This window comes from Vicugna pacos, chromosome 25 (assembly GCF_048564905.1).
Source record: "Vicugna pacos chromosome 25, VicPac4, whole genome shotgun sequence".
NCBI classification, from domain to species: Eukaryota; Metazoa; Chordata; class Mammalia; order Artiodactyla; family Camelidae; genus Vicugna; species Vicugna pacos.
Genome location: NC_133011.1, coordinates 5,523,470 through 5,549,304, shown reverse-complemented (window position 1 = coordinate 5,549,304; position 25,835 = coordinate 5,523,470). Strand labels below are relative to the sequence as shown.

Here is a 25,835-nt window from a genome sequence, read left to right as displayed (position 1 = left end):
CAAAAGTGATATGAAATTAGGTTAGATACAAAAGATTTTGAATGCATGCACTGTAATTACTTCGAAGCTGAAGGAAGAATAATCTGATATAGTGAATTAGGTAACTGCGGTTCCTATGTAACCCGAATTCATTGATCCAACTCATAAATTTCAAGCACTTGAGAAATGAAGGCCAATGCCTTGAGGTGAAATAATTTTGCACAATCATCGCACAGTCTGGTATAATCTTCACACAATTAGAAAATTATACCAGATCTGCTCCAACCTTAAAAGATTCCCTAGAGGTGACTAGAAGATAAAACAACTTGAATCTGTTTATCTCAGTTTTGAAGCATGTCAATCTTTTAGCCATAAAACTAGAAATACCCCCAAATGCCAGCCGTGGCACTCTTCCAAATAAGAGCACCTGTGTTTACTCTCATAACCAATTTTGTGTACGACCACTTAATTCTACTCAGTGTGAATGGAATAAAAGCGAATTAATCAAGACAAAAAAGCAATTAATTCAAACGACACTAAAACCTGAAACTTTGCTTGTACTTTCTAAAACTGGAAAACCATGGGGGAAATACAAAACTCAAATGCACTCTCCATGAGATTCAGCAAATTTCTCAATAGTCTTCAGTAAAAAAAAATCTCTACTCTTTTTATAATCTAGTGAATCAGACGTGAAGTCTGGAAAGTAACTTTTTTACCCCTGCAAGGGTTTCCAACAGGCAGCATAATTGTTTAGGGAAGAAGCAAAGTATCTACTGATCTCTGAAAAATATCTTCTGGAACGAATGTGCTAAGCTAGCGAGTAACAAAAGATAACTTTTGTCCACTGTCATTCAGTTTTTCACTATGAGACCTTTTTTTGACATTTTTGTCAAAAATATCCTTTGTATGTTAAAAGCCCATTGTGGTAACTTGGTAGGATTTGGGGCATCTCCACTGACATCATTTTAGCTGAGCTCCACAATCCTTGATGACTCATGGATAAGAAGCTTGTAAACCTGTTCTAATAGTGAAACAGCACCTGCAGGCACAGCCCTTAGAGTGCTGTGCTGTAAATGCTCAAGGGCTCTTTTAGGATTTGATGATTATCCCCCTTCCCCCTCAGTGATTCTCAACTCTAATGACTCAAGCAAAGCTCAGCTCCAAGAGGAAAGACTTTTTTTTGTTACTAGTGCAATAAAAAGGCTGCAAGGTACTGATTTTTAGATGTTGTTAGGAAAGGAGTTTGGGTTCTAGGCAATTACGCGATTTGAGGAAGGAAAGGTATCTGCTCAGGTGAGTTGTCAATCAGAAGATTTTGCTCGCTGTTGAAGGGCTCTCGCCAAGAAACAGCTCATTCTTTAGCTGAGTCAAAAAGCAACTGAGGGACACAGGCAGTGACAGAGAAACTGACAAGGGTAAATATCAGTTTCATGAGAACTGACCGACAGCAGATCATAAAAGACTCATTCAATATCCTACAGCTCATTTTAATGAGTTAACCGTCTAAAGAGTCACTGAGTCTCCCTTGTTTTCTCCAGATTTGGCAGAGGCACCTTGGATTACTTTTTAAATACCCAAACTCCATATTTAAGCACTTTTTCTGTTAGTCAAGAACTTGAGGAAAATTCCTTCTTAGCCAATCCTATTCTAGAAGGAAAGACCCAGATACTGTGTGCTCAGAGAGCTTTCCCAAAGCAGCCTAATTAAAAAGGGAAAAAACAAAAAACAAACAAACAAAAAAACCCCAACAGATTATGTTGAAGTAATTATAATGGCATAGAAAAGCCCTAATCCTGCCGCAGGGATGAGTTTGAAGTCAGCACTCACATGACTAGTCATTCTGACTTTGACTCTGGTTCCCCATAAGCAAATCTGTTAGCACTTGTACACACACGAGCCTCAGAGAATTTGCTTCTTTCCTGGCTGCAATCTTTGGCAAATCAACTTGAGTAATAAGGGCACTGAGAACTTTTCTTCTTCAAGGTACTGACCTGGTAACCTTGGAAGAAGTTAAGAATTTCCTTAACTCCAGTATTGTAGGCCAGGCCCTGCATTCTGACCACCGTGCCAGGCTGTGGAGGGACACCGCTAAGATTAGCAGCTGTAGGGAAGTAGCCAAGACTATTGGGCGAACCTGGGGGGCTAAAGGGAGAGAAAGCACAATGAACCAAGAGAAACAGACATTGTCTAATATTTACTCTAAAAACATTAGCTACTTAAGGAAACACTTTCTCAAGGTGACCTTCCTTAGAATTCTTAGAGTTATCTCTCCCAAGACGGGTAAGCACACCATAGCTATTCTGACCCACATTTCCACAAACGCCACAAGTTGAAGGGTTAATGCAGAGAGAGTGCAGGGCTCCCCCAAAGGTCCAGTTCTGTCTGAGGTTCTTAGAGGGAGAGCAAGGAGAGAGGGAAGCCGTTCCAGTTGCTCAACCGCAAAGCACCACTGCCAAAGCCCAGCTCATTGATGATTAACTGGCTAGTTATTGGGAATGCTAAGGCATGAAGAGGCATGAACACAAAGGAAGAATAGAAACCACAGCCACAGAGACCAAACAGCACACAAAATGATTGCTCCAAAGAATAGGCTGTTCCGCCCCTATATGCAAGCAAATGTACAACAAAATAAGTAAATACAGCACAATGAGACAGCAAAGTATTATAGCACCCATGAGGTATTTCTTCCAACCCGACTGGAAAAAAGTGTGTGTTGATAGGGGGTTGGTAAACTGGAAAGGATGCATGACAAATTAAACCAATCACCATTAACATGAGGGGTAATTGATGCATGGGTCCTTGTGGTGTACCTGCAGCAATTACCTCCAAGGAACACAAGTCACATGAATATCTAGTAATTCTTTAGGTGGTAACTCACGTGATAACTGTATTATGAAGTCAGTTTCACTGTGCCCCTTTCCTAGTCTGTTTCCCACCACCATTAGTTGCTAGACACCATAATTAAAAATATATACGTATAGAGAGATTTTTTTAAGAAGTCATTAGCTTAAAGAGTAATAAAAAAACCATAGCTTTAGATTCTTAACCCTTATAAATCATTCTAAGTAGGTAATTATCCCATTTCAAAGACAAATGCACATAATGGAAGGAACTAAAAACCTCTGATTATCTACCATACATAATCCTAACTGATGGCTTAGCAGAAACGATACCACGTGATGCAGCCAGTTCCAGCCTCTTTTTTTCTTTTCTTTTTTTTTGGTGGGAGGCAGGTAATTAGGTTTTTTTAATTTTTAGAGGAGGGACTGGGGATTGAACCCAGGACCTCATGCATGCTAAGCATGTGCTGTACCCCTTGAGCTATACCCTCCCCTCCCCAGCCTCCTTTTATTATTAGCACAGTAACCTGGAGAAAGTCACTTAATTTCTCTGATCTCCAGTTTCATCATTTGCTAAGTGGGGATGTTAACGCTTCCGAGTTTCACAGAATTGTTCTTCAGCTTCAATATTTAACAGATCAAATTACTCCATAAACTGTAAAATGCAGTGATTTGTTGTCCTATTATTGTTCTCACTCTTGCTGTTTCCATAACCATCCCTTTGTTCACCATTTTTAAAATGTTGGAGCCTGAAAATATTACTTGATCTTAAGCTGCCCATAACTTGTTAAGTCTCTAAAACAGTGATTCTCAGCTTGTCTGCATGTAAGAGTCACTTGGAGAGATTTTCACAACCCTCTCCAAGGGGAGTCTGTTTAGAGACTTACAGTCAATCGATGTGCAGCTGTGAGAGCAAAGACAGTGGGGATGCTGAACTTCAGACCTGGGCAGGACTTGAGTCATCATTCAGCCACACACCCTCATTTTTACAGAGGTGGAAAAGGAAACAAAGAATAACTTTCCCAAAGGTCACACAATCAGTTCACTCTTCACAAAACGAGAACTACTACCCAGATTACTCAACTTCTAGTTCAATGCTTCCTCCCCTATGCAAGCACGGTTCCATTCACTCAAAGACCGTATGTGCTCACGTCAAATGCCTGACAGGTGCGAACCCTAATACTCAAAGACCATCGAGACCTCCGTGCCTTTTGCTGGGTTGCTCAGACTTTCCACACTGGGTATAAAAGTCAGATCACTTCCACAATATACAGCTCACTTCCATGACTCTGACCTGAAATATTCTAATCCTTTGGCCAAAGATTGCTTATAAATTAAATCAGGTGTCTAGTACCTTCAAAACACAACCAAGATAAAAGTTATCCAACTAGAAATTTAAGGCTGTAAATGACAATCATGTTCAATGTCTGTAAGGTAGCACCTAATCCAGTGAAGCCTAAACACAACCTGGAGCCACATCCCTATTTTTCGCATGACCCGAGGTACACACAACATATTAAGGAAAAGTAAATCATCTGTGCATCTATCTGACAGGGCATGAGAATAAGAATTTTCTCTCAATCTAAATTCCAAGGTCTTTCAGATTACTGAAATAAGAATCAGCAAAAATAAGCAATTTATGGAATAAAAATGACAGTATACAGGTAAGATGAACTTATATGTAGAAAATCAAATAGAGTTTACTGAAATACTAGAATTAATAAACCAGTTCAGTAAGATGACAAGATACAGGATCAATGTACAAAATAAATCAAATGCACTTCTATACTCTACAATAAATAATCCAAAAATGAAATTAGAAAAGCAATTCCAACCACAATAGCATCAGTAAGAGTAGAATGTTGGGGAAAAAATTTTGCCAAAGGAAGAACAAGTCTTGTACACTGAAAACTACAAAACATTGTTGAAAAATAAAAGATTATCTAAGTAAGTGGAAAGATAGCCCATGTTCACAAACAGAAGACTTAATACTGTTAAAATGGCAACACTCTAAGTTGTAGATTTGATCCAACAGCTATCAAATTCCAACCAGCATTTTTTTGCAGAAATCAACAACACTGAACCTAAAACATATATGCAAAGGACCCAAAACAGCCAAACTTTCTTGAAAAAGAAAGAACAAAGTAGGAGACCTTAACATTGCCTAAGTTCAAAACTGACTACAAAACTGCAGTAATCAAGATGCTGTGGTGTTCCAGAAGGGTGGGCACTGATCAACGGAATGGAATTGAGAGGCCAGAAATAAACATTTATCATCAACTAATTTTTGACAAGGGTTCCAAGGCCATTTGATGAAGAAAGAACAGTCTTTTCAATAAACAGCGCTAAAACAATGGAATATCCCTATGCAAAAGGATGAATTTAGACTTCTGTCTCACCCTAAATAAAAACCTAGCTCAAATTGGATAACATACCTAAATACAAGAGGTAACACTGCAAAACTCTGACAAGAGGTAACACCGCAAAACTCTTACAAGAAATGTGTAGTAATACACTTTCATGACCTTGGATTATACGTGACAACAAAAGTCTAAGTGAGAAAAGAAAAGATGAGGTGGGCTACATCAGAAAGTAAAACCTTTTTTTGTGCCCTGAAAGAAGCCATTAAGAAAGTGAAAAGAAAACCCACAGGCTGGGAGAATACATTTATAAATCATACAAGATCTCCTACCTAGAATGTATAAAGAAATTTTACAACTAAAAAAAACAGTAAGAAAAATAACCCAATGAAAAAAATGTGCATAGGATTTGAATAAACACTTCTCCAAAGCAAATATATGAATGGCTAATAAGCACATATAAAGTTGCTCAAAATCAATAGCCATTAAGGAAATGCAAACCAAAACTATAATGAGAGAGCAAATCCACACCTATGAAAATAGTTTAAAAGAGCTGAATAGGGTGTAAAGAAATTGGAACACTAAAACATTGCCTGCGGGAATGTGAAGCGGTGAAGCCCCTTGGGAATACTGTTTGGCTGTTTCTGAAAAGTTGAACATAAAGTTACCATATGACCCAGCAGTTCCGCTCCTAGGTACATACCTAACCAAAGAAACTTGAAAATCTAGGTCCACACAAAAACTTGAATGGAGATGTGCACCAGTAGCATTATCAATAGTCAAAAAGTATAAACTGATGATAAACTAAATGTGGTATATCCCTTCCATGAAATATTGTTTAGCCATAAAAAGAATGTAGTAGTGATCTGTACTACAGCATGAATGAAACTTATGAACCTGCCAAACAGAAGCCAGTGACAGAGACCACGTATGGTATGATTACGTTTATATGAAATATCCGAACAAGCAAATCCATGGCAACAAAATAGACTGGTAGTTGTTTACGGGCGGGGGCAAGAGACAGTGAAGGGGACAGAAAGGAAGTCGGTGGAGTTTTGACTAATGGGCACCACGTTTCTTTTGGGGGCAATGGGTTATTCTAAAATTAGATTATTATCTAAAAATTAGCTTACAAAAGTGTTCTAAAATGAGCAGCACAACTCTGTAAATACACTCAAGTCACTGAATGGTATACTTAAAAATGAGTTAATTTTATGGTATGTAAATTATCTTAAGAAAGCTGTTTTTAAAAAACTGAAAAAAATCACACTATTAACTTTTTATTAACTAATTCAATTTAGTTAAATACAATTTACAGTCAATGTTTGAGATATTTAATGCTTTTCATGGAAAATAAATTACTCAGTTACTGGAAAATCTTAGCTGTTTTCAAATCCCAAGTAGTTTAAGGAATGGTAGGGAGCACTCTGTGTCACAGGAGAAAGGAAACAATTTTAGTCATAGGATAAAGGAAACAATTTTAACTGTAAGAATAGCTCCATATTTGGAAAGTGACTGGAGAAACACTTTTTTAATCCTAGCAAGTGAAATGGGTGGAGTCAGTTTGCATGTATGAAACTTTTCAACTTTCATTTTCATCTGAAATGAACAATCACAAGGTTAACTTTTCAGCATTTTTTTTGAGTTTACTGCTGCAGCAGACGGACTGATCACTACACCTGGGTCCTCAGTTTCTGCTAGCTCTTCTTAAAGGCTGCACAAGCCTCTTCAAGCATGGGCATCTACCTCTTGGAGAAGTTTTAAGTAACAAACAAATATAAAAATCTTCTAAGAATCTGTTTCGTCAAAATAGCAAATTTATGTACTGCCAAAATACTTACTAAATTAAATTTACTCCAATTATGTCAAAGATTGCAAAAAAATATATATTCCCCTACTAGTTATCATAATATGTTCCAAATACATAGCAGTTACAGACTGCTTATTCAAAACAAGAATTGGTCCACCAAGCTTCATTTTAAATTTGAAAACTGAATCCTAAACTAGAAGTTATTTTAAAGGCAACGTTTTGCTTCGTTTAAAGTACAAAAGGTTAAAAATTGATCCTCTTACATACTTAGAAAAAAATGACACTTTAAAAAGTAACCCTTTAAAATGACCTATCAAGCCATGAAAGACATGGAAGAAACTTAAAAGATATATTATTAAATGAAAGAAGCCAGTCTGAAAAGGTTACAAACTGTATGATTCCAACCAAATGACATTCTGGAAAAGGCACAGCTACAGAAACAATAAAAAGATCATGATTTCCAGGGGTTTGGGGAGAGGGAGGGAGGGAGGAATGAATAGATGGAGCAAAAGGGATTTTTAGGGCAGTGAAATTATTCTGTATGATACTACAGTGGTGGCTACATGTCATTATGCATTTGTCAAAACCCATAGAATGTACAACATCAAGAGTGAACCCTAATGTGAACTATGGACTTTGGTTGATAATAACGTGCCCATGATGGTTCATCGATTGCACCAAATGTGCCACACTGATGAGGGATGTTGAGGGTAGGGCAGTATATATGTGTGGGTGGGGAGGGCTCTGTGCAAACTCTGTATTTTCTGCTCAGTTCTGCTGTGAACCTGAAATTGCTCTGAAAGAATAAAGTCTATTATAAATAAATAAATAGTAATGTTTTGATGAAAAATCTAAAAGTAGCAAAACACACTGATCCATAGACATTCCTGCCCCCTGGCAAAGCAATAGAAGAAAATTATGAGAGAGCACATTCACAAAAGTTATTATTTTGGAAGCTATTTTGAGGTTTCTGCTATTTAAATGCACTTTTGTCTTATTTTTGAACAGGAACAGAGCAAGCACAGCAGTGGGAGGTACAGGTAGAGAGCAGGCAGTAGGACTCCATCACACCCTTTTGCCCACAAACCAGAACCTCCTTCTAGGGAAATAACACCATTCTGTTTTTGTGGTTACTATAGTTTTATTCCACACTTAAATGGAAAATGTTCGCTAATAAAGCCATTTTGCCTTTGGTTAAAAAAACAAAAGGCAGCCTAAAAGACCACGTAACATATGGTGATTGGCACATGGGTCTTTAATTCTTTGCTTCAACTGAAGTCATTAATGCTTAAGAATAGGTGCTTAAGCAAAAGTTACAGTGGTCACATGCATAGCAACAGGTGAAAGAAATGATCTCTAGGTTTTTGTGCTTTAAAATGTCCTGGGGGTAGGGGTGTAGCAGAGGAAACAGCGGAAATGGATCAAACAAAACTGGCAAAATGTTGACATTGTTGAAATTGGGTTGCAGACATTCTCTTAAATTATGCTTGTTTGAGAATTTCTGTAATATCAATTTCTTTAAAGTTATGTTTGAAAATAGCATATACAGTACCATCCCCTCTATAAAAACATCCTTAGGGGAAAAAACTTATACATTGAAATCAATCAAGTGTTTTGAGTAATTAAAATATTTTTACTTGAGGTTCACTGCACTTGATAATTTTCTACAATGTTAAAAGAACTTAAAGCATACTTTTATTTTAATTTCCTGAACTACTCATTATATGAACAAGGTCTTTAGCAAATGACTATTTCTTCCATGAAACTATGCTGAATTCTCAGCGACTGACAGTAGAGAGTGAATTCCCTCTCAGTTTTTGCTCACATCATTTAGCAATGTCATTCAAACTGAAAAGAGTTGTTCCTATAACAAAAATTATCTGGTGCTCCCCTGTTATCACAACATCACCTGACTGCATTACTATCGCATTGTTACAATATTAGTATCATTTCACTGCATGCTGAATTCCAGTTTGCAATTTTGGCACTAAATATTTAAGTAGTAAAAAACCATTTTTTTTAACCTAGAGTCCTTATTTTTTCTTGGGCCTATCAGAAAGCTTTCAACAAGTAAATTAGAAAGTAAACTGGTTGCCAAATGTTACTATTGGAAGAAACTAGGGAAAGTGTACATGGGAACTCTGTACTGTTTGTTATAACTGCCTGTGACCTTAAACTTTTCTAAATTAAAAAAAAATAGAAAGAAAGAAATTGGAACAAGAAAGTCAAGTTCAAAATAGGAAATGCAGGTATCTCTCAGAAGGCTTGGTATTGTTTTGGTTCAAGTGCAGAGAATTTCACAACAGAATACAAAAACACTACATTACACAACAAACCAAGCACTGTAAAATGCCTCAACATTACTAAATAGACCTGTTCAATGCTTGGATAGAAAGAGGCTGATTTTACAAGAAATGGTTATCCCAAGAAAGAAAAGGCTTTCCCCACACCCATAAACTTTTCTCATGGGCATGCAAATAAAGCCTCACTCGTTAAAAATGTCAGACATCCCTTGCTCTCTCTTTTGGTTCAAGGTGAAAAGTTATCATTTATAATGTCCTACAAAAGGTGAGGTGGTGGATATATATGAGACATTTATGTTAATCCACCTTTCCTTAAATTACATGACATTTAGTTGAAGACACAGCATGTTTCTCACTTGTGCTACAGCTTTGATGAAAAAGAGAATATTCTTTTCTAAGAAAAATGAGAGGTCAGAACAAAAGGTAGGACTTTATGTAACGGGAGAGAAAAAGTGACAGAACAGAGTTCTGAGTGATAAGCAGAGTGGGCATGAACAGACAGTCCCTTCTAATTCTTCGGTAACCTAGGCTAAGCTCTGGGATACTGGGTAACTGAAACCTTCTTCCCAGGAAGGAAAGAAAGGGGAAAAAAGTTCATAAGCAGAAAATAGATATAATATCTTGTTTTAGCCTAAAGTATGCTATCTCACACTTTCCTCTGTGTCAGAGAATAGCCCAAAATACAATTGAACATTTACATAACAGTTCTTCAAATGCCTTACAGTCATGTGAGTGTTTGTGTTATGCCAAAACTGCAAAATATTTTATGGTTTTTGGAATTTGCTTTTGAAACGATTCCAGATTTTAAGTACAACTAACAACATATCGCCGTGTTTGAGCACTGTGTTTGGGTAAGTAATTTCAGTCAGGGAAAACGCAAAATAACAAAATGTACTAGGAGTTACTTGGGAATGTTAATTTAAATAGAACACACATGACCTTTGATTTAAAAATTTCACTTCTGTGAAACAGAAATAGAAGTATTTAAAGATCAATATGAGCTTTGACAGAGAAAACATTAGAAGTCAAAAAAATAAAGGACTGTTACATTGTGATATATTTTCACTCTTGGGATATCATGTGGAAGTTTCAACAGTGAGGTAAGTATACAAATATTCCTTAGAGAAGAAGTCAGTGACATACTGGTAAGTTAAAAAAAAAAAAAAACAGCAAGTGGGCAGTACAATAGCTTGCCACATTTATAGACCCACACGTCTATGTTACCAAATAGTTGTAGACTTGAAGCTATATAAAAATGGCAGTCCACTTTTACTCATTATACTTCTATACTCTTAGACTTAATAATGAGGACATTGAGGACATTACAAACTTTAAAACTACTAGTAGAAAAAAATTAACATATAAGACGGGGCCCCCAATTACAGGAACTATTAAGCCATAAATGTCAGTTCCTTCTGCCTTTGGGGCTTGAATTCAAGACTCAAGTTCCTATCTCACCAAGATGGGAAACTATCTCTAAAGATTGCTTCTTTTAACAGGGTCCAGATAGCAAGTCAATGGTGGACCTGGATACTCTGCAAATGTATTGTAGAAACTGCACCAGGCATCCGTTGCACAATGCATTCCAACCTGACATTCTGGTGCATAAGAAAGGAGGACAAAGATCTTTCTTATAACCAGTGCTCACTACCAGCAAGTGATTGTCACAAGGTCCAGAGAAGATGACAGACTGGGATTGGGCTGGGTGCCTGACACAGTACTGAACTGTGAATAATTACTTATGCTTTTGAGCCTTTTCAAACCTTCAAAAGCTGGCCAGCTGATGATTATCATGGCTTCCTCCCTGTTCGTCTTCCCCAGTAGAATAAAGATTACTTTTAATAGCATTAATGAATGCTTTTAAAATTCCTAAAAGAATGATCAAATATAATTAATAACAGCTACAAGCTTTGTTGCTACCAAGATTCCAAAGTTCTTGCTCCCTACTGGAAAACTATAGAGGGAGAGGGAGTAAGAACACAATGGCAACTGTAGGCGTCAGATAGGTTAGTTCCAGGCCATTTCCAGTTCACTTATCAAAAACCTCACTTCCTCACTTGATATTGGTGGGTGTACTCAAAATATTTAAATAGCTTGAGAAGAAACAAACAAGGCTTGGTATAATTTTGAAATTTTTTTTAGCAATATTGCTTGTGCCAGAGTTAAATTTTATTTTTAATAAAAAGAAGTTGTTACTGGCTAAACAAAGATCTTTTTAAAACAATTTTTTGAAAAGAATATTGAGAATGAGAGGTCATTATATACCCAAGTTGGAGTCAAAAGCAATCAGACCTGGGAGGAACGCCCAAAACTGGGCCAATCCCATCATTCTATAAGAGCCAGAAACATTAAGTAAATTGTCCCACGTAGAAGAGATGAGACTAAAGCTCAGCTCTCCCCATTTCCAGACGGACAAATCTCTCTCCATTATACCCTGCTGTCTCTAAGAAATTGAGCACAACTAAAAAGAATCAGATTTAAAATATATTGATTCTAAGAAAGTACTGAATAATCTCACTCTGGACTTGTTAGTAAAGATTTAGCGGGGACAAACTACAAGCCCTATAAAATTTAAAACAACTTTAACTTATTTGAGGTCAACATGAATTCTTGCTACTTAGAAACATAATTGTTCTCATTATGAATTTTCCTATTCTGTAATTCAGTCACATGACTCTGCCACCCTATTACAATGACTCCACATTAATGGCCCTAAAATAGGAGAAGTGAAAAAGGAAAGTTGTATACATAGGTAACCTAAAAGATTATGCTGTCAATATACAGTTTAAAAAAAACACACATTTTGGTTTGTTTTGAAACAACCTTCTTGGTCAGAGATATGTCCAGAAGCTGTTGCCTGCCATGCTAACCTTCAGTGGGGCAGACAATATTCTTTTGTGAACTCGGGCACTGGCTATCAAAGGAGTGCTTTGTTTCTACCCTTCCTGTCTGCTTCCATCAGAGCCTTACCTGGGATAGTAGGCTGTGTAGTTCATGAAGAGCTGAGTGCCCGCTGGGTAGTATGCTGTGGAGGGCTGCAGCGCTCGTGGGTTCAAGAGCACAGAGGGCTGGTAGATGGCAGCTTCAGTAGGAATGACTGCTGCAGGGGCTGGAAATGTGTAGGAGGGAGGAGACAGGCCTAAATAAGCAAAGAGAGAGACTTTGAGATATATTGTTAATAGTTAACACATGCTCTAGCACTAAAGCCATAAGTGAAGTCACCGTTCCATACACACCAGGTGTTTATACCAACCCAAGCAGCTTCCTTTTGATTATAAAGATAACGCACTAGAAGCAATCTCAGATCTCACACTCTTATCATTCTTAGTCTGAAATTTGGAAAAACCAGAATCAAGTGGACTTTCAAGTCTTCTCAACCATTTCGTGACATACAAATTATTCCCCCCACTCCTGAGTATCCACAAACTAACCCTTTGAGGAAAGAAACTTGGGGCTGACATTCGGTATAACCTCAAACTAAAGGCTGGGTGTTCTCCCCCCCGCCTCAAGAGCTATGCTGCTATTCCATCTTGTTATCTACTCTATAGTGCAACACAACATGAAGACAGTTATGATAAAACCCTGTTCACCAGTACCAAACGTGACACCAAAGCATAGACTGTACTAGAGTAAACCGAGTAGATCAACTCTGTTATTTACACCCAAAGGTAACCCAGAAGATAAGCTTTGAAGCTAATCTACATCTTTAGATCAGTATTAAAAAAACAAAACAACAAAAAACCAACCTGGGAAATAACCCTGAAGAAATATCTGTGCAAGCCTTCCTGAGAGTCAGCTGATGAAAAGCTGCCTCAGATTAAATGGAAAACAGAAAGGATTAAATTCCTTTGTCTTCTGGTTATGCAGCACCTTCGAGGCCCAGTAACTTACTTAAGTCAGACCAGTTGCTGGTCACTAGCTTTAATTTATGTGATGAACACGACTCTCTAGGCCGGCTTCATCCAGAAGAGTTAACTGGAAGGTCACCTGAATCTGGGGTCTCTGATCCCTGACTTTAGTTTTCAGACCTAGAACCACCTAATATATTTTGCAAACAGCTGAGGCCCAAGGGATAACATTTTACATGAAAATCTCTATTGTCTTTTGCTCTTCTTATGAGTTTCCATATGTCTATGGAGGTGAGTAAGACAGTCAGCTGAAGATGGGCCCATAAGCCAGAGACCAACATACTGCTCTCATGGTCAACTTTTGGGTGCCTCCTTCATATCCACCATAAACTGTGCTACATGCTAAATACATAATGTAGTAATTTTAAAATTGTGATCCCTGGCCTTAGAGAGTCCACAAATAGGGCAAACAGGACAAACTGAGACACCTAAGTCATAATTAGGCTATCAGACCAAAAAAAAAAAAGAAAGAAAAGAAAAAAGACAAAGTCCACTAGAACAAGCATGATAACATGCATAAATTGGAATTCTGATTTTTTTTTTAAGCGTAAACTCTTCCACTAAAATGACTAATGGTCAAATTTTTTAAATTTTAGAAAGTATTAAAGGCTATGGAAATGGAAGGGAGGGTATAGCTCAGAGGTAGCGCTCCTGCTTAGCATGCACGAGGTCCTGGGTTCAATCCCCAGTACCTCATTTTAAAAAAAACAAGACATGGAAATACATTTGTATGCCAAAAAAAAAAAATGCATTTAAAAATTAAGTTATTTTACAGCTTATGATGGGGAAAAGGGAAGACATAAAAGTCTTATAAAAAAAGGGTCTAACAACCACTTTTCCACCAAAAAGAGAAAAGAAAAAGAATTTGAGTTGTACATGATGGAGAAATTCCCTTATCTCATAATGCTTGACAGATTATCACGAAAGGAAATAGTAAAAGTTACTGATATTATCAACGGTTTATGGATAGGAAACATACGAATGACTAAGATTACTTTAAGATATCCACTTAAACCCAATCATACATTTTTAAAACTTGAAACTCATTAGTGATCAACTATTAGATATTCACCAACAGCAAGCAGCAGATAAACATTAGCTTTTAGAAATTTCAAAGGGGAAAAAAAAGATTTAAGTCCCACTGAATGTCCTACAAAGAATACTTATCAAAAAGGTTTTGGTATAGATCCCTCTTACTAGAAAGTGATGTCTTAACACTCCCCGTTTTATTGGAATCAAGCACATAATCCAGTGTACTTTCTCAGTTATCTTTAGACTGTATTCCAAATGCTACATTCTTTAAACATATCCAACATGCTTCCTAATTAGGTATGTCTTACTTAAACTGAAAACTTTGTCCAAAAATTCAACTTTTAATATCAGATCCCCAGAAGTTCCTTAGTCACGAACCAGAACTTGGTCGTCTCCAGACTAAAGTCGTATTCCTCTCAAACAAGATTCCAGATGGCTTGCACCCCGGTGCCAATGAGCAAGAGCATGGCTTGATATTAAGCACTGATCCTGTGATCCAATGGAAACTTTGGCTAATTTACGCATTTATATTTCTTTACTAACTTGCTCATTCCAGATATCCTGGAGAGCAAGAGAGATGCTCTGCACGTTATCCCTTCCAAAAAATATCGAGTGCTCAAAAAATTAAAAATGTAAAATGGGCATCAAATCATCCTTCTTTAAAAAAACAGAAAAAGCTTAATGTGTTACACACACAAAAGAAGAAAACATCTGGCCATACTTATTTTCTCTTTAAATGCGTATTCAAATAGCTACATAGCCAGGTTGCCTCCCAGAGTCAGTGCTTATCCTGAGCACACTAAGCTTCAGAAATCAAGGGCTTATCACTGGAAAAGCAAGAATATAATTTGAAAGGCAGTATTTGTAGCATCTCTAATTACGGGTGTCCACAACCAAGGTCTTAAATGATTCCCAGATACTACCGATTTCAGATGGGAAAGCCTTGTATAACCACCTCACCTGCCTCAGAAAGAACCAGGGGCACAGAAAGTTATGAAAGCAGCTCAAGCACCTACCAGCATATAGCGTAGAATAGCGCCAAGACCCAAGAAAAACTTACATGGTAACTTACATGGCGGTGGGGATAAGCCATTTCGATTTAAAGTGCCCCCCATTAACACAAAGTTCATCTCCTCAGCTGAACACTGAAAGACTTCAACATATCTGTCCTTCATGGTTTTTTTATGACACTTCTGTGCAGCCATAAATGCTCTGTCCGCAGACTTCATCTGGATAAAGGCATCTCCTGATGGGCGGCCCTGAGCGTGTGGGGGAAGAATAAAAACAAAAGGAGACTGTCTCCTTCAACAAGGAAATGGTTGCTTACAAAACATGCAAAAGTGAGTGACAATCACCCATAGTAAGACAGTTTAGCCACAAAATCTGGGTGAGTGTGATCTGCTGAATCCTGACTTGCGTTTCATCACCTAATCAACAAAATCGCCCACAAAATCTGGAAGAAGTGGTTTTGAGAGCTCATAGCTGAAAATGATCCTTTTTCGGTTTCTGTCAATTAATACTAGATTTGTGGGCTTTTGAAAGGGTCTCCTTGTGACTGTGGTTTCAGAGTATAGGACTGGATACTGGGTTTTTCCTTTCTAAAAAATCCAATTAAGTCTACTCAGTTGAGAAAAGCTAGTAACAGAAGCCATATTAGAGCTTTATGTACGTAGAGCTCCTACGTGAAACTGAACAAACTAGTGTTCTCTTTCGGCTCCCAATTCTGTCTCTCACTGACCTGCAAGTTCCCTTTCCATCTCCCTGAAGCCTCGTGTGGGACGTGGCTTGGGGATGAGGAAGGAGAATGGGAACTGGGGGCTGCAAAGAACAGTGACGACTGCAGCATGGGCACTGGGAGCCCTTCCCGCGCCTCTTCCCTGGCATCTCCGCCGTTTAAACCTTGGTGTTTAAGGAGATTTCCTCTGTTACTAATAGCTTGCTAAAAATCCTATTTAAAAGGAAGCTGGTAAATTTCTGTTCCACAGAACCAGAACGCCTTAGTTTTTATTTAGCAGAGACATTTCATGGGAGAGAAAAGACACAACCAGCTTATAGGACTCCTTTCTTATTTTATGCATTTCTTTAAAGTCTCTAAGGGACTATTTAGTACAAATTATTACCATGCAAGTTACCATAAGAGTTACCATACCAGGGAAATTAGGGACACCAGGGAAACCCATTCCAAGATGGAAAACTAACATCTTCGAGGCAGCTAAAAGCTTGTCCATCGTCAAAGCATTTCTCCCAAGTGCAATCACAGGAGGTCACCAGGGTCAATGAGAGCCAAATCTGTCTACTGCTGTTAATCAAAGAGTAATAGTAGCCCCCGGGTTATTAGAAATGGTGACTCAGAGAGAAACCAAACAATTCCCTGGTGATGCTAAATTGTGGGGAATTTTATTCAAAAGGACTCCCACCGGTGAAGCATGCCAAGAGGGTTCCTAGTCAGATAAAAAGTTGTATAGCTTAATATTGATGTAAGAGTTAGAATGAGCATGTGCTGGTATAGAAAACCAAGCAAGGGCTCAGGACGTTCTCCAGTTCCTTGTACCCAGTGGCATACACTTTCCAGTGAGACAGGATTTCAGTTATGAATGTGACTAAATCCTCACATGAGAAGAGAAAGTGGGAAACTAGCAGTTTAGAAAAAATATCTCCAATACAAACCTATATTCAACCCATCATGCACAGAAAACACCTTGCTTTTAAAAATTAATAACTTTGTTTTTAATAAAGAGTTCCTATTTTAACTGGAATTATGTGGTTTATGGGTTTTTAGAATTCTGTCTTGCTTATGATAGCATAAAGCCCTGGCGAATTGCCCAGCAACTAATATAGTTAATTTTATTCAACGAGAAATCAAGAGACAAAAAGCCAGGAGCTACTTTTATTATGCTTAGACTATATACTTGCATACTGTAAGAATCTGATGAGATTTTGATAGAGGATTCTCAACAATTAATTCATTAATACATTTGAGTGCCTATTATAATCACAGTGTTCTAGGTGGTGGAGATACAAGTCCTTTCTTTTTGAATTTGCACTGTATTGAACGCAACTTGATGTCTAACATATGTGTGAAATAAAACAAGCCATTTCCAAAAAACCTGGATACAAAATATATGGGAACATAGACATGCTCATTGGTTTATGCATCATCTATGGCTGCTTTCACACTACGACAAGAGTGGCAGAGTTCAGTAGTTTCAACAGTAAAACATTGTATTAGACTGATAATGTATGTCTCCTACCTGATGCTCTGATGCAGTTGATAATTTGATGGACACTTGTGATGATGGAATCAGAGCTGAATTTGAATTACCACAACAATGATAGCATTCTTTCTGAAGTTCACCTTAAAGACCTCTCACATTTATAGTTAAATCTTTCCTTCAAGACTTACTGATGATCTGTTACTCTTTTCTTGGAAGAGTGCCTTTGATAATAAGAATAAATCAATTTTCCAGTAAGTGACTGTCTTACCTGGTGATTCAGTACCATGTGGACTCCATGAGTTCGAATATCTGTGGAAAATTCCCCAAGAAAGTCCAGGATGTCTTCAATTGTGGCTGCGTAGGGAAGACCTCGAAGGCGTACACAGTCTCTAATGTTTGTAGGGGGCACAAATTGCTGAGGTAGTACTGGAATAATGGGAGGGGTTGGAAGTGGAATGAGAGGGGCCGAGGAGAATCGGTTCAGCACCTGTACTCAAAGCAAAACAGAGGGGAGTCAGAGCCTTGCTACTCCAAGGCTAACTGCAGACCAGCACTGGCTTTCCTGGGGAACTGTTAGAAGTGCACAATCTCAGCTCTGCCCCAATCTAGTAAATACGAGTGGAGTCTGCATTTTAACAAGATCCCCGGGTGATCCACAAGCTTACTGAAGTTTGAGAAGCACCCATGGAGGAAGTCATTCATGCTTTTTAGCTGGGAAAGCACAATGCTTCTGTCAAATGCATGCTGAGGTGTACACCACACACGACACAATGCACTTAGATTAAGGATGCGTCCACCTGGACAGATGTGTCACCATCTGCCTTGAGGCAACTACCCTTAAAGTCTGTTGCTTTTGGGGAGGGGATGCTCAAGTGGCAGAGTGCATGCTTGGCCTGCCCGAGGCCCTGGGTTCAATTCCCAGTGCCTCCTCTAAAAATGGATTAATAAATAAACCTAATTACCTACCCCCTCAACAAAAAATAGCATAAAATGACATATTAAAATAAAAAAAAAGCCTGTTGCTTTTATAAGAATCCAGACATACTGTTAAGTGTGGATTTATACAGCAGCCTATTAGATTTCATTTCAATAGGTACAATGTTCTTCTTAATACTGCCTTCATAGTCTACCTCCAAACCCAAGAAGGATAAAGAAAATCACCCAGTAAAGGAATCACAGGTCAAACAGTGACTCTGGATTATATTAAAATATAATGTCACATTTATAATAATGTATAAAGCAGAAGACAGAATGGTTGGAAAATCTAAACCTGAAAAATCATTTTGTGACAATGAAAATAATTACCTAGTTTCCAGGTGAATTTGAGACAGTAGCAAGACAGAGGGTCCTGACTATCTTTTAAATTCATGAAATTCAGCTATCTTGAGAATGGATGAGAGGTCAGGTATTTTGGAGAAAGAACTGTTCTCAGGCAAAACTTCCAAAGTTCCTGTCTATTTTTTGTCTTACGTTAGAATGTGCTTACTAGCTGATAACACTAGGAGTTCCCTGTGTCATGAGGCATCCCCAGGTTTTCTGAACTCTTTACAGTTGCAGCCTTTTATCATCCCATAATCTGAAAATACAAAGCAATCAATGAACTCCCCCCAAATTACCCTAATTTCCTCACTCAAACCCTGTCAAGTTGCTATCTGAATAAGAAGTGACAACAATCAAAGAATAAACACAACACAGCCAAAGAAATTTCATGACAAAGGGAAAGCAAGACTTTTAAAAATATATACCAGCAATCCAGACGCAGCACAAACATTTGGGGAAGAACAAGAATAGAAAATAAATGTGGTTATAAACAAACTCAGGGCAAGAAGTGGTCTGGCACATACAGTGCCTGCCAAACAGGAGGTGAGAAAGTTATTGACTGAAATGATCATTAGGAATGAAACAAAGACAGTACAGAGTCTACGGTTACTTCAACACTTAGCAAATAAATCATTAGGGACAGGAGGCTGGAGAGGGAGCTCAACCACACTCAGAATCACCTTATGTTGGAGTCACACGGAGACACCCGAAGCAATTAACCTATGGTAGCCGGGGCCCTGGCGTAGTCCACCTAAGCTATGATTTCTGTCAAACTATTCTTCCAAGTAAAAATCTAAAATTAAAATCCTTCTAATTTGGGAAGAATGTATGGAATGTTTGAAGACTCAAACATGCTCAGCATATTTCAGAGATTCAGAATTTATGACACTCATTTTCAGCAAGGTGCAGAGTTGTTTAAACTGTAAGTGTGCGCATAGCTTGGAGTCAAGAGCACTAGTACAACAGACCACGGAACTTGGCATTTCACCTACGCTCATTCTAGGTATAAAAATCAATTTGACCCCCTAGCAGGTGAATGGCTCTATTTAACTTTGGGGAATTATTTTCAATTGTAACGCACAATGGGCTTTGCAGAGGCTAGCCTGACAAAACCATTTTACAAACTCACAGAAATAATAGAGTCAGTGTCCGAACTGCTTGCAGAGAAGACCAAAGTAATCATTAAAATGACTATGTTCTACTGTGGGAGCCAACTAGGATAAGTTGAAGAGCCATGGGAAGCAGTCTGCATGGTCTCAGTTGCAAAGGAAATACGAACTGACCCTTGAAGAGAAATATTCAGCTGGTAAGTCAAGAGGAGGAGCCAAAAAGCTTGAGACCCTACAGATGGTTTCCTGCCTGGATCTCAGTGAGCTTTCAGGAACTGACTGCCCCATTTGCGCCTCAAAAACAACGCTCAATTCTGAAATGTAGTAACAGGACAAAAGGGCACTTTGCACTGTCCCCAGCAGGATGGAACTGATCAAGCCTTTTGGGAAATAAATTTGGCAACACATTAAAACCTTAGAAGCTCTCACCTTATGTCCAGTTCTAAAGAAATTGATCAGAAATTGAGTTCTATGAGCATGTTTACCAGAAACTTCTTATGATAGAAAAAAACCCCAACCCAACTCAAACATAGAATTTCTAAATAAATGATGTATCTCTGTGAGACATAATATTAACTTAAAGATCAAAATTTTCAGGCATGAGTAAACTTTTGAAACAGCATACAAAAGCATGTGTGTAGCAATATTCCAGTTATAGTAAAACATGGTACTTTTTCCTGTGTGTATTCAGGACAATAGTGGCTGTCACTTGGTTACAGAATAAGATTTCTTTTCATGCCCATAGTTTCTGTAATTTCCAAGTTTTCCTTTAAAACCATGAATAATATAGGATTGTTTTCAGAAATAAAGAATAGAAATAGAGCAAAGCCACCAACAGGCTCTTAAAAACCAACCTGCTGGACTTCAGCTGCTGTGCTCCTGAAGAGTTCAATGTATCTTTTACCCAACAAGTCCTTGTGCTTCCTCAGTGCGTTCTGTGCGTACTCCTCACAAGCAAAGAGGACAAAAGCGTCCCCTGTTGGCCTACCATCTGGGTAGGTGACAAAGAGGATGCCTTCCTTCCCCCCAGTAATGGGGCAATGCTGTCCGAAGAAGGATACCACCTCGTCAGCTGTGGCTGTGAATGGGAGCCCCCGCATGCGGACAATGACTTGGTTTTCCTTGGAGAGAAATTGGGCTACCTCATTTGATGTACCTAGGGAAGACAAATATCGGGAAGTATGGGAAGAAATGGTTAAGTCATCAACTTCACCAAATTTAAAATGGTAAAATTCTTGGCAATGTCTTGAATTCATAATTAAGACCCACACTCCCAAATGAATTCATAATAACATCCCAGGAATCACAATTCTCCTCCCACTTATTTCAAACTTCCCCCCTACTATTTTCATAAAACATCTCTCTTAATTTAGGAAAGTAGCCTGACAGTTAAATCATGGACCAACCACCGTATTTTTCTCATGGAGAGGCAACTAGTCATCATGATGGTGAAGAGCCCAGGTCTTGGAGCTAGAATGTCTGGATCTAATTGTTGCTTTGCCATTTACTAAGATGTAATCTCAGTCAAGTTTAATTTCTGTGTCTCAGTTTCCTCATCTGTAAAATGGGAGTGAAATTACCTACCTCATAAATTATGAGAGTAAATCATTACATATAAAATCACTTCAGTGATTTTCATTATTGTCCCAATAACTTTTTATTAAGAAAGCTTCAAACATACTCAAGTAGAGAGAATGGTATAAAGGAATATACTTGGCTTCTAGTTTCAACATTTATCAACACTCTGCCTAACACATAAAGCATTTTGTATAGTGCTGCCATGCAGAAGATCCTCAAACATACACCCTTCGAGCTCATACACTAGTAATATTTTCCCTAAGACCAAATTCTTATCACACTACCCACATACCACGCAGTCCCCAGCATTGATGTGAACACCAGTTAACTCTGTCATCTGCAATGTATGATGGAACTACCATGGAGCCTCAGGACCATAGCAAATATACTTTATCCCCAAACAATGTCAAACATTGCTTTGGGAACTTTGGAAACACTACTCAACTTGAAGCTCTGAATTTGGAAACCTTATTTTGAGAAATAAATGCAAGAAATATACTAGTAAACTGTATAAACAGGATGCTTTTACTACTGGCTTTACAGCTGCGAAGATTTTTAACAGGGTTATATAGTGAAGGGATATAAATGTTCTCTGTATTTAAGTGAAAGCCACCCTAGTATATTTTGGTAATAGGTGTCTAAAGCCCCTAAAAGGCCACCCACATCCTTTGATTTAGCTGTCCTACTTTTAGAGATTTAGCCTAATGAGATACAAAAATATATACTGCAACAAAGAGTGAAGAGCTGGAAGTAAGCTCTAAATGCCCAATGGGATTGTTTAAAAAAAGATTACAGTACATATAACACTGTATAAGCAATTAACATTTAATTGTAATAACCTTTAATGAAAAAAATATGAAAATGAATATACGTATATGTATATATATATGCATGACTGGGACATTATGCTATATACCAGAAATTGACACATTGTAATTGACTATACTTCAATTAAAAAAAAAAGCATTATGAACAAGCAAAAAAACCCCAAATATTTAAAATTTTTTAGAAAATGGAGTAGCATGTGAAGATATTCTTAATATACTAAAAGGACAAAGAAAATTAAAGCAGTATGAACAGAGCAATAGAAATTTACAGAGTAGTTACAGGTATAGAAAAAAATCTAAGGAACAAAGCATAATTGACATTTTTTAATGCATCTGTTATTTTTAGGTTTTAAAGTTATGAATCACTCAAGAATTACATAAAGACTATCTGCTCCCACTTCTTTCTTTTTACTGCAAACACTACATATCCTAAAATAGTAGAAGCCAGAAAGCTGCCATGTTCCTGGCCACTGAAGAGTTAAGGAAGTGAAGAGAAAAATTAGAAGCAGACATGCAACAATTCCAGGTATTCTGGTATGGCTGTTTGAAGGAAGTTTTCTATTTAATTTCTTTCAAGAACTCTCTCCCTTTGTACACAACTTTATATGACCTTTTGACCTTTGTATAGTACTATTTTTAATGACTATTTAACCACAGTTGGTTGACTCAAGCCCAAGGGCGAGCATTACGCGTTACACTCACTGATACTATTGGACATGTCTTACCTCCACTTAAAAAAAGCCAATTCCTATGTTTCATTGGGAAATAAAAACTATTCATGACCCTCTTTATCTACCCCTGGTATACAATGAAAATTTTCGATTCTTATTATAGCCACTTTATTTGAAAGGCACTCACCACCAGCAATTTTCAGGAAATCTTCACCTGTTGCTTTGTAAACCTGAAAAAAATGAAAGGGAAGTGAAATGCAGTTTCTGAGCCTCCTGATGTGAACACTCACGCAAGGTGCCCGGAGTCTCAGGCTGTGAGGACACACCTCAATGTACCGGGTCCCCATGTGATGCTTGTGCCTCTGCAGCGCCAGGTCTCTGTGCTCCTCACTCACAAACCTGACCAGAGCTTCTCCGTTCCTTCGACCCTGGGCATTCAGACAAAGTGCTGCACCTCCCCTTTGAAAATAACAGAACAGAAAGCAGTAGGGAAAAAAATAAAAAATACAGTGAGGAGAAAATGACAGAAAAACCTATTATCCCTTTGGGATTGTTAAGTGAAATAGAGATTAAGGAAAACCAACTTGGCAATATTGAGTCCTTTGAAGAATCTTGCAATATCTTGATCCGAAGACTGCCATGGTAAGCCTCGTGCCCTGACCACCGTGTTGTCATCAATAAGTTCCATCTTGCTGCTGTGGACCAAGCGGAACTTCAGATTGCACAATTAACACCAGGCAGTCTGACCTGTGACCCCTGAAGACAACTTTGCTATGTGCACAAGAGGTGTTCTTTATTTGGAGTTCAGAAAGACTCGTGATACAACCTGACTTACTCTATAACCTCAAAAATTATTTGGACACAGTTCAAAGTATCCTTAGGTGGTTTTTATAGAAAGACCTCTGCCCCTGCAGGTGCAGCACAGCTGGCTGACCCAGAAAACCACCTATCAGCTGGGTTGCTGCTTGCTTGCCGCAAATTGAGAAGAACCCAGGATCCATTCATAGGAAGTGAAGTTCTCCCAATACCTTGATGGCCTGTGACTTCCCAGAGCCAAGAAGGACAGGTTTAAATTCATTCTCTGATCTGGCCAATACACCACTGGGGTTTAAATCCAATCTGACAGCAAAACTTAAGATCCACATAAAGCTGGTAATTAACCCACATCAGTAATGTGTGCATGTGGTCAGAGGTTTGCCATTAAATATCACCCATATCAAATGGGGAGCCATCACAGAGAGTGTTTATGGAAATGCTTGGGAGTTCCCACCCCTTAATGAGTCATTTGTAAATCACCTATTCTATATTTTGACACCTTTTGATGTTCTATTCTCCCATATTTTTATTTTCAGTACTCCTAAGACATTTTCCTAATGAGTCACTTTCTCCACATCTAAATAGGACGCAGCGTCTCTCTTATGAGCAAAGATGTCAGAAGTTTCTGTTCACTTCAGGCACCAAGCAAACTCACACAGTTCACTGCAGTGGTTTTCTAACGTAAACAGGTCTCCCTGTGATTACAGTCAGAGATAGCACCATCTCATACTTCCCCAGTCATTTCCTTTGCTTTCAAGTACTGAGCTGACAGTACTTAAAATTATCTCAGTAAAAATCTTATGAACTCTTTTAAAGCCTATGATTTTTCCTCTGGAAGTTTTCCAGTGAGGATGGACAGGTCAGAGAGGCTAAAATCAGAACCACAGACACAAACACATGCTGTATCTAAGGTCACAAGTGACTAAGGACACAAATATTTCATTGAATGTTATTCCCAACATCTCAGCTTACTTTAAAGTACAAATTTCTTTGATAAATGACCTAGTATTAAAAAACGAATAGCCAACAGGCTTGGTAAAGTTGCTAAAATATAAGGGGGAGTTAAAAATCACAATATGAATATAAACACATCAATAAAGGCTCAACAGAATAGTGCTCAAGTACTTACCAAGTGCCACTTTCAAATTTGTAATTTACTCTCTCTGGATCGGAAAACCTGTGATCTAAAATGAGAATATACAAGTCACCTTTTTAGCTATGAGGGAGACAAAGCTGTGGGAGGAAATCAGAAGTACAGGTGGGGGAACACGGGCAGGATCAGATTCTAGGTTCCACGTTGCTGGAACGCTAATACTTACTATAAGGGTCTGAAATCATTGCTAAAATTATATTGCCCATATCTTCAACTTGAGAGGCTCCATACCGGGAGGCTGAACCATTCTTCTCAAAATTTAAATCTGCGAGATTAAGTTAAGGAAACATTTTGGGGAGGTAAAACAAAGTTACTTCTAACCCAAAATTAAATTCTCGCAGAGCCAAGAAGCCAAGTAAAATGCATCTGATTGACAATTCTTTGAAATCTCAGAATAGCTGCTTGCCATCAAGTCTGGATTTCAGCCATGCTTCCTGAAGTCTCCAACTGCCCACTTGGGTTAAACGGCCAAAACAGTCCTGTCCTGAGGAGTAATAACATGAATTGAGTGGTAGCAAATGCATGAATAATGAGTGCTTTAATTTCAAACCATGAAGCACACAACAAAGTTAACAGGACCCTTAATCCTACCTTTACAGCACACACAAGGCAATGGCCATGATGACTTCAAGATTTAGCCCCCTAGGAGATTTTTGGAGCCCCATAACAGTGCCATCCTGGATGGCAGCAAATGCTTGTCCTTTGAGAGTAAACCTACAGAAACAGTTCAAGCACTCAGAGCCAGCACTGTCCAGGCTTTTGGTTAACTGAGCACAGTGTTTGAGTAAGCCAGGAAACACGGCTTCTAAGAAACGCATGGCTTAAGGTGGGTATGAAGGCGCAACCAGATGAGATTTCTGTCAAGCTTTGCTAATTTACACTGTAAAATAAGCATGTATCTTTGTCAAAATAGT

The 25,835-nt window shown here is 38.2% G+C and overlaps 1 protein-coding gene across 7 annotated transcripts in view; it reads right to left on the bottom strand.

Annotated features, from left to right (window-relative positions):
• Positions 1-25,835, bottom strand: part of ESRP1 (epithelial splicing regulatory protein 1) — a 48,021-nt gene that overhangs the window by 7,172 nt on the left and 15,014 nt on the right. For 2 of the 7 annotated variants that reach the window (XM_031691166.2, XM_031691163.2), the window contains exons 5-14: positions 25,088-25,186; positions 24,898-24,952; positions 23,537-23,647; positions 23,279-23,411; positions 23,140-23,182; positions 20,731-21,032; positions 17,716-17,934; positions 15,293-15,491; positions 12,263-12,431; positions 1,971-2,121 (exon numbers count right to left, since the gene is read on the bottom strand). In XM_031691166.2, coding sequence (XP_031547026.2) covers positions 1,971-2,121; positions 12,263-12,431; positions 15,293-15,491; positions 17,716-17,934; positions 20,731-21,032; positions 23,140-23,182; positions 23,279-23,411; positions 23,537-23,647; positions 24,898-24,952; positions 25,088-25,186 — 1,481 coding nt within the window. The remainder of the gene's footprint in view (positions 1-1,970; positions 2,122-12,262; positions 12,432-15,292; positions 15,492-17,715; positions 17,935-20,730; positions 21,033-23,139; positions 23,183-23,278; positions 23,412-23,536; positions 23,648-24,897; positions 24,953-25,087; positions 25,187-25,835) is intronic. The other 5 variants (XM_031691162.2, XM_072949470.1, XM_015243964.3 and 2 more) reach the window with 3 other exon arrangements.